A 9,236-nucleotide genomic window follows, 5' to 3' on the forward strand; every position below is an offset into this window, starting at 1 on the left:
ACAATACTGCACCTATTGCGAAGTCACTGGCATCTGTTGTAATGGTAAATGGTTTATCAAACTCTGGATATTTTAAGATTGGACGTGAGCTTATAAGTGTTTTAAGGTTTTCAAAGGCATCTATAAACTGTGGGTCATTTGTATTAATTTGTGTGCCTTTTTTTAAATATCTGATCATTGGGTAAGCTATTTTGGAATAGTCCTTAATAAATTTTCTGTAAAATCCTGTCATACCAAGAAATCCTTTCAATTGCTTTTCTGTTTTAGGTAGCTGCATTGCTTTTATTGCTTCTATTTTATGTGGATTGGGTTTAATCCCTTCCTTTGTGAGAATGTGTCCTAAATATTCAGTATATTGTTTCATGAAGGAACATTTGTCTGGTTGAATTTTTAAGTTATGATTTCTAAGTATTTTGAAAATGTTTTCTAAAGCAATCTTATGTTCCTCAAGTGTTGTTGAAAATATCAAAATATCGTCCATGTATACAACACAACTTTTGTTTATATAATCCCTCAGTATTTCATTCATTAAACGTTGAAATGTGGCTGGGGCATTTTTTAACCCAAAAGGCATTCTAACATATTCATATAAACCCATTGGTGAAATGAATGCTGTTTTCTCTATATCTTCTTCTGCCATTAAAATTTGGTGATAGCCTTTTGCTAAATCTAATGTAGTAAAATATTGGGCTTTACCGAGTTTGTCTAATACAGCGTCCATGATAGGTATTGGGTACTTATCTGGAACGGTTACTTGGTTTAAACGCCTATAGTCTACACAAATACGATACTTTTGAATTCCAGAGCTATCTCTTTTTTTAGGTATGACACATATTGGAGAACTATATTTGCTTTTGCTTTTTCTTATAATTCCATTGTTTTCCATGTAAATTATTTGTTTCTTTATTTCTTCTTCATATTTTGGGAGACCCGATAGAGTTTTGAATTAATAGGTTGGTCTGTAGTAGTTTTTATGCTATGAACTATAGTGTTAGTATTGGTTAAGTGATCCCCTTCTTTGAAACATAACTTTTCGTACTTTTTTGAAAGATTTCTTATTATTTGTTCTTCCTCAGTATTGAGTTCTTTTAACTTAAGATCATCAATTTCACTTACTTCCATTACGCAAACATCTTCTGATTGTTTGGAAAGGAATGGAATTTCGACCCCATTGTTAAGTTTAATAATTTTGTTTTGAAAATCAATATTTGCAAAATTCCTTTGAATGAAGTCCATGCCCAATAGAAAATCATATGATTTTTCCAGGGGCCTAGCCACCCATTTTGTTCTTGCATAATTTATATATTTAAACTCCCTTGGCACTTTTGTTTTCACTAAGTAACTGTCACTTTCTATTTTTCCCTTTATCGTATGTATGGTTTTTGAATATTTTTCAATTATTTTGTATTTGGAATTATGTACATTAGTTGTGTTTAAAATGCTTATGGTTGATCCTGTATCTACTAAAATAATATAAGTGTCTTCCTCTATTGTTCCTTTTATAAAAAATTTTTTTTCATCCAAGGCTAGTTGGTAAAAAACTCTTGATTATCTGTGCTGTTTACTACTTCCTCATTTATATTATCTACACTCATTGCTTCTGCTGGTGGTTGCTGATAATTTTGTGGTTGCTGATAATTTTGATTTTGTCTTACGTTCTGACTCTGTTGTCTATTCGGATTTTGATACTGTCTAATATTTTGACTCTGTTGTCTATTGGGATTTTGAGACTGTTTTACATTTTGACTCTGTTCAGTATTTTGGTTTGTATTTTTATTAGTTGTCTGTTTGTTATATGTACTATGGTCATTGTCATTTTTGGATAATAATAGTTTTTTATTTAAATTTCCATAATTCAGACCAATATAATTTGCAAGTTCAATTCTTATATCTGTTAATGTTGTTTTATTCATTAAGGCAATGGCCATTGGACCACAAGATAATTCTTTTACTCTTTGAATTAAGAGACCACCTAATATGTCAACTAATCTGCTATTGTTTTCAAAGACCGAAAAATCAGTAATTTCCTCAACAATTGCTCTTACTTTAAAATCAAGATCTCGAACGGTAGTTACCCTTAAGTTATTAATATTTCTGGTTAGACCCATTTGATCCGTTCTTGGGCGATAATGATGTCGAAGACGAGTTTCGCAATCAGCCCAAGATGTAGGGGGTTAATATTAAGCATAGTTCTAGCCTGACCTTGAATTTTGGTGTTGAATATAACAGTGAAGACCTGGTCGTTATCATCATACTCCTCCATGATTTGGTTGACTGCCGAAATGAAACCATGTAACGTTCCCTCCTGTCCAGTGAACACCGGCAAGTACCTTGTTTCCTTCTCGATGCTGTTTCTCTCCCATGTTGTTGGATTAGAATGCATCTCTTGATTGGATATTATTATTGATGTTAGCATTTGAATGCATTGTTGTATTTCGTTAATTTGTGCCATTTTAATGGTGTATGTTTTATTGTTTCGTTAACTTTTTTTTTTTTTTTTAAGTTTCCACAATAATTCTGTTTGTTTGCACAGTGTTTTTACAATATTATATTGTTTCGTTGTTTGTCACAAAATGTTTTTATAATATTATATTGTTTCATTGGCTTAGATTTTCTCCAAAGTTTCCACAATATATATATTTTATTTTGTCACTAAATGTTTTGTTTTCCACAGTATTATATTGTTTCGTTATCTTTGATTGCGTTCAAAGTTTCCACAATATTTTAGCTGTGAGCTCGAGTACCGACTGCGCCAATTAAGATTGAGTCTGTTCTGGTTGAGTGTTAAATCAAGACTGCTTTATTGAATCAAATCATATTCTGGTTTGGCTTACATCTAAGTGTTTATAATATTTTCTTCTGGTCACTTATCTTGTGACACTCTATGTTTAATGGAATGGTATTGTTTATGTTTACATTAATGTGGAGTGTAGACCTCTTGGGTCGGCTGTTATAGGAAGTGTTGCTAATGGCATAACTCGGGGGTGGCCTCCGGCACATAAATTGCTGTAGATTGGCGCAAAGGACCTCGCGACGTTAGCCCAAGGCTGACGTGAGTTGGTGTGGTAGCAGTCTCGTTTGCTGGGGCGAGCGCTGGTCGGGGGCGGGGCCAAGAGAGATCCAGAGGCATCTCCTCGTTGACAGGTGGGCCGACTGCCAGAGATGGACGTCTCTCCAGACACTCACAAACGGGCCGCGGAGGGGTGTTCGTTGTGAGTGGAGCTGGGTCTGCTCGGGCTTTGGAAGACTCATGTACGGGCCGCGGAGGGGGTGTCCGGTACACGGTGGGACTGAGAGTGGGACTTGGATCCCTGGTCATTGGCGGCTGGGACTCTGTAGTCCTCCATTGGGACGGCGAGTACTTCACCAGGGTCCGGCCCTGGGTACGGCAGGACGAACATCTCCTCCTGGAAAACGCGCTCTGCCGGCCAGACGATGGGCTCCGTTTGGGGAAGCGGGGGGTGTGACCATGTTTTGTCGATATTGTCCGAGTGCCATATCTGGGGGGGAACACGGTCACCGGGACTGATCCAAAGAACGTAGCTGCGGCCAAGACGATCGTCTCTTCCTCTGTATGAATGGGGCCGGCAGACTCCGAGGGTCCAATATCTTGTGCCAAGGAGGGGAGGTTGACCACCGACAGGATCACGGCGCGCTCCGGTCGGGCAGAATCTGCAACTCGTTGAGCCTCGTCGGGTGGTTTTCGGTCGCCCAGGTGACCCTTGCTCCCTGATGGTCGCTCCATAGGGATGTCTGTCGGGGCCAACTTTACGCGGCAAAGCCGGACTGGGTCTTCCGTTGCACTATCGCCTGTGGGGGGGACGGGCATGACAGGGCCATGTTTCCTTTCCCATACGGCTATCATTTCTTCGACGATCCGGGCTATATCTGCCGCGCGATCGCCGTCGTCTTCTCTTTGCTGTGACATACTGTGAAATATAAAGTGCGTTAAAACTACCCTGCATTCTGAGTGTACTAACGGGGCCCTATGAGTGCGGTTTACAAAAATGCTATTATTAAAACTAAGATACAATGGTTTTAGACAATTCTTGCCTAGCATCGGCGTGAAGAACCCCTCTTCAGAAAGGATGGGGACGTTGGGCAGGCGCACCCACCAACAAGTGGTACCCCTTGAAAGATCTTTAATCAGTGGCCTCGTGGTGGCCGTGGGAAAGCGGTGTCCCGAGGCCGATGTCGTCAGAAGGACCAAGTTCTGGTGGTTCGCCGTCGTCACTATTTAAGGCCTTTAAGTCAGCCAGACCGGCGGTACGTCATTCACGCCCCTGGGTTTCTTGTAGTCTAACGACGTTGCTGGAAACAAACTTGATGATTTTATACGGGCCTTTATACTTATGCGCCAGTTTGGCATTGAACCCTTCGATGGCATTAGACAGCACATGTTGCTTGAGCATGACCATGCTCCCGATGTTTGGACGCCAGTCGCGTCGCCTCAGGTCGTAGTATTTCTTTTGATTCTGGGTCGCGTTCAGTTGATTCTCATGTACGAGCTTGAAAATATCTTCCATTCGTCGGGTGCGCTCTTCAGGGCTAGGGGGTTCGTTACCGGCGACATCCGTTACTTGGTCATAAAGGGCGCCGGGCATACGGGGTTCCCGCCCTAATATGATGTAGGCTGGACTGAATCCGGTGGTGTCATTGACGCTTGAGTTGATCGCTAGTGTTATTTCTGGAAGCCATTTTGCCCATTCTCCAGGTATTGTGCAATCATGGTTTTGATGGTTCGATTTGCGCGCTCGGTAGGATTCTGCTGTGGAGAATAGGGGGCGGTATGCTGGAGTATAATTACGGACGTTTTGCAGAAGTTTGTGAAAAGCTTGCTAGTGAACTGGGTACCGTTATCGCTCACGAGGGTACGAGGATTGCCGAATCGGGCCAAGATCCTTTCCCGAAATGCCTTCTCCAAAGCGGCTGCAGTGGCCTTACGAAGTGGTACCATCTCGACCCATTTACTATATAAATTCAAGAAAACTAGTAACATCGTATTACCTTGCTTAGAACGCGGCAAAGGCCCGATAAAGTCAGTACACACGGTATCGAACGACTCCGCGACTTGACGGTTGAGCATTTTGCCCGCCGGTTTCATTTGCGCCGGCTTAAACTGCGAGCAGACGAGGCAGCATCTAACGTAACGCGCGACATCTCGGAAGAGGCCAGGCCAAAAGTATCTTTGGGTCACTCGCAAAGTGGTTTTCCTGATTCCCAAGTGGCCAGCCGTCACCACATCATGACATTTCTTTAGTACTTGGTGTCGAAATTCTAAGGGGACGCATAGTTTCCAAGGTGTAGAATCGTGGTGATCGGGGTGTACAATGTACACCTCGTATTGTTGTACCTCGAACTCGTATTGTTGCAACTCCAGCGCCCATCTGGTCACACGCCCCGTGTGATTTTCTATCGAGTTTAGTCATTTGAGAGCTAAATGGTCCGTGATCACCTCGAAGCAATAGCCTTCCAAATAGCAACGATATTTCCTGATGGCCCAGACTATCGCTAGGCATTCTTTCTCAGTAGTCGAGTAGTTTTCTTCCGCCTTCAAGAGACGTCGACTAGCGTACGCAATGACTCTTTCTGTACCGTCGATACTCTGAGTGAGCATTGCGCCGAGACCAACGTCGCTGGCATCCGTCTGTAAGCAAAACTTTACAGCGAAATCTGGACAAGCTAGGACAGGGGCAGTGGTGAGACGTGTCTTGAGTGCATCGAACGCCTGTTGTTACTCCACGTTCCAAAACCAACTCAAACCTTTCTTTACAAACTTGTGAGAGGTTGCGTACGCGAAGGCATGTGGTTCCATTTCGGGTCCAATCAGACTATCCAAAGCTCTCTGGAACGTGGCGGATGCGGAATGTAAGCCGAAGGGCATGACTTTCCAATGGAATAACCCGCGTCCGGGCACTGTGAAGGCTGTACACTTTCTACTTTTGACCTCTAAGGGTATTTGCCAATATCCGCTATTTAAATCTAGAGTAGAAATGTACTTCGCAAGGCAAGGGGTATGCGTCACGTACTGACTGAGAGTTCAGTTTTCGAAAGTCTATACACATGCGAGTGTCACCGGTTTTCTTACCTACCAACACGATTGGTGCGCTGTGAGGGCTTTTGGATGGTTCAATACGGTCCTTCTTCAGCAGTGCGTCTACGGTTTCATTGATAATTTGTTGTTGGGCCGGATTACGGGGATAATACCTCTGCTTCATGGGTCGGTCGTGCTTCAATACAATGACATGTTGTGCTATTTGGGTAACGCCGTTGAGCCCGTCGAACTTAGTGATTTCCGCGTCAAGAACCGCTTGAAGTTCCGGCTCTAGTGTCTTCTGTTCCATACTGGATGATTGTTCTGGCGAAGCTAGTGCTTCGGAAAGTTGACATATAGCAGTCCCGTTTAGGCTGGAAGGCGTATGATCCACGGGCTTACTCTGAACGGCGTTGCTCCTTTTCCAAGCATGCGCTGAGTCCTCGCTGCCTTGCTCCAATCGAATTGTCTCACAATTTACCACCAACTTGGTTAAGCCGGGTAACGTTTGGAAATCATTTCGTCGGGTATACAGCTTGTAGTCTGGTAAAAGATTTTCGTAGATCCGGTCGAGTTCCTGTAACGTCGAGTAATGAGCTCTCTTCATCATCAAACGAAGGTCTACTAGATACTCCTTGTATGGTTCCTGATGGCGTTGCTTTCGAGCGCGTATACTATCCTCTAGTTTCTCAAAATAGCGTGGGGGTAGAAAGAACTATAAGAACCGATTTCTTAGTTCTTTTATTATTATTCCAACGGTACCTAATTCGAATTCGTAACAAAGGACTTCCAATTCGGCTTTGCGACGATGATTTATCCAATGAACGCCCATTGCTAGTATGTTAGTAAAGACTCGGAGTCGTAGTATAAGTGATAACCAGCTAAAGGATCTCGGAGTTTGCCCAGTAGGTTACGCGATACTGATTGAGGATGGCTACGGTAAACCGATAGACTACGATGTGGACATGCAATTTGACCAATGCGTATATACATATATATTTTATTTAATTTATAATAAATTCTGCAAGGGAGGGTTCAGAAAATATAAAAAATGTATATATCAAAGAAGAGTAAGAAACGGTGACGCGTAAAGGAGAATTATCGCCGCCGGGGAACTTTCGAGGTGGTTTTTGGTTAAAATATTTATTTATTTATTTATTTTATTTACGTCAACTAAAACAGCAGTCGACGATAAAGCTTAAGCTAAAGACAGATAGTAATTAAATGAAGAAGGTAGCTTAGCTTTGTACACAACTAAACATCCCCGACCCGGTGGAGGTGTTTTATTTGCACAAGGAGCCAGGGATGGGTTGCAGCCAATCCAAGTCCAGAATATTTTCATTGGTTTCGCTGTAGATGATTAAAAAGTATAGCGCGAAGAGAAGTGACAGAAAGATGAGGAGAGATAAGGTGAGAAAGGTTGTTAAAAGATTGGCAAAGAACACGAAGAGGTTCGTGAAGAGAGTAGTTAGTCAGACATCTACTAAGGTGAATAGGAAAAAAGTTTCTGGTCCGACGTGAGGGAACACAAAAATACAGCATATCTAGTAAATTGGTAGAAATGACTTCGCCGTTGACTAGTTTATGGAAAAAGAGAATGCCAAAAACAAGCCTACGGTTATAAAGTGAAGGAAGATTAATAAGAAGAAGTCTGTCAGAATAAGAAGGTAGGCGAAGACCCGGGTCCCAATTTAGACCGCGTAGCGCAAACTTAAGGAATTGCTTATGTACCGATTCAATACTACGCTGGTGAACATCATATTGCGGGTTCCACACTGGCGAGCAATATTCTACAGTAGGGCGAACTAACCTTTGTTACATAGGGATCATCAAATTCTTTGGCTCAACGTTTAATGAAGCCGAGAAGACTGCTTACTCTGTTGACTATTGAAGAAATATGAACATTAAATGAAAGTTTAGGGTCAAACATAACGCCTAAGTCTTTGAATGATTGAACATAATCTAACAGAACAGACTTAATAGAGTAATGCGCTAGGAGCGGAGACAAACGACTGAAAGTCATAAAAGAACACTTAGAGGCATTAAGGTGTAATTTATTAACGTGGCACCAATCACAGAACGCATCGAGATCTGATTGCAAGTACTGTTGGAAAGAAGGATCATTATAGGAATAACAAATCTTGACGTCATCCGCAAACATGAGCACGCGTGAATGAGCCAAGGCCAAAGGCAAATCATTTATAAACAATGTAAATAATAGTGGGCCCAGATGACTGCCTTGGGGTACACGTGACGTAACTCGAACAGTTTTAGATATCGAGGAACGAAAAGACACCTTTTGGGTTCTGCCAATAAGATACGACTTTAACCAACCCAATAATTTTGGTGAAAAACCCATGATGTTAAGTTTCGCGAGAAGCAAAGAATGATCAACCGTATCAAAAGCCTTACTGAAGTCAGTATAAATAACATCAGTTTGACACTTTTTACGGAAGCCATGGTGTACAAGGGTAGTCAATTCTAAAAGGTTGGTAAGCGACGAACGACCATTCATGACAAGGAGAAATAGTGGATCTGGATAGATGTTGAAGAGAAGACGTAATAATTTTCTCAAACAGTTTAGGTATTGCCGAAAGTTTGGCAATGCCACGGTAGTTGGAAACATCCGATTTGCTACCCTTTTTAAAAAGCGGAATAATAAATGGCTCCTTCCAATTATCAGGAAATCTACAAGTCTCACTCGATATAAAGAATAACCGAGCTAAAGGCTTAGATAGGGAAATAGAACACATTTTAAGGATGCAACTAGGTATATCATCAGGCCCGGGAACGAAGGAAGACTTCATAGATGACAAGCTAGAGAGAATACAGTCTTCAGTAATACTGGGAAAAAAACATACAATTTAAATGTGGGATTGAAAAGGGATAGGGTGTGGGATCCGAAACAGTAGTAGAATATGTCGACTGAAAAAATTTAGCAAACAGATCTGCAATATCTAAATCATTATTAGCAGACTGGTCGTTAAGTCTGAAGGTGGAAGGTAGTACATTAGAGCGTCTTTTGGAATTGACAAAGTTGTAAAATCTTTTGGGGTTATTATAAAATTCAGCCTTACAGCGAACGAGATAATTGTTGTAGCATTGAGTATTTAAAAGACAAAATTGAGATTTGGCTATACAATAATTTGCATAGTCAAGTCGCGAACCAGTTTTTTTTAAATCTTTTAAAATATCTCGATTT

General features: G+C 41.6%; 2 protein-coding genes across 2 annotated transcripts; both read right to left on the bottom strand.

Moving 5' to 3' along the window:
- Positions 1-2,965: 2,965 nt before the first annotated feature.
- Positions 2,966-3,928, bottom strand: LOC137579569 (uncharacterized). The gene has a single exon (XM_068293349.1). It carries the CDS (start codon positions 3,926-3,928, stop codon positions 2,966-2,968), a length of 963 nt encoding a protein of 320 aa, XP_068149450.1.
- A 343-nt stretch (positions 3,929-4,271) lies between these two features.
- LOC137579570 (uncharacterized) lies at positions 4,272-4,957 on the bottom strand. The gene is made up of 2 exons (XM_068293350.1): positions 4,855-4,957; positions 4,272-4,768 (listed from the first exon to the last, which is right to left on the bottom strand). Exons 1-2 carry the CDS (start codon positions 4,955-4,957, stop codon positions 4,272-4,274), a joined length of 600 nt encoding a protein of 199 aa, XP_068149451.1.
- Positions 4,958-9,236: the final 4,279 nt, after the last annotated feature.

This window comes from Drosophila tropicalis, unplaced genomic scaffold, assembly GCF_018151085.1.
Source record: "Drosophila tropicalis isolate 14030-0801.00 unplaced genomic scaffold, ASM1815108v1 contig_704, whole genome shotgun sequence".
Classification (NCBI taxonomy): Eukaryota; Metazoa; Arthropoda; class Insecta; order Diptera; family Drosophilidae; genus Drosophila; species Drosophila tropicalis.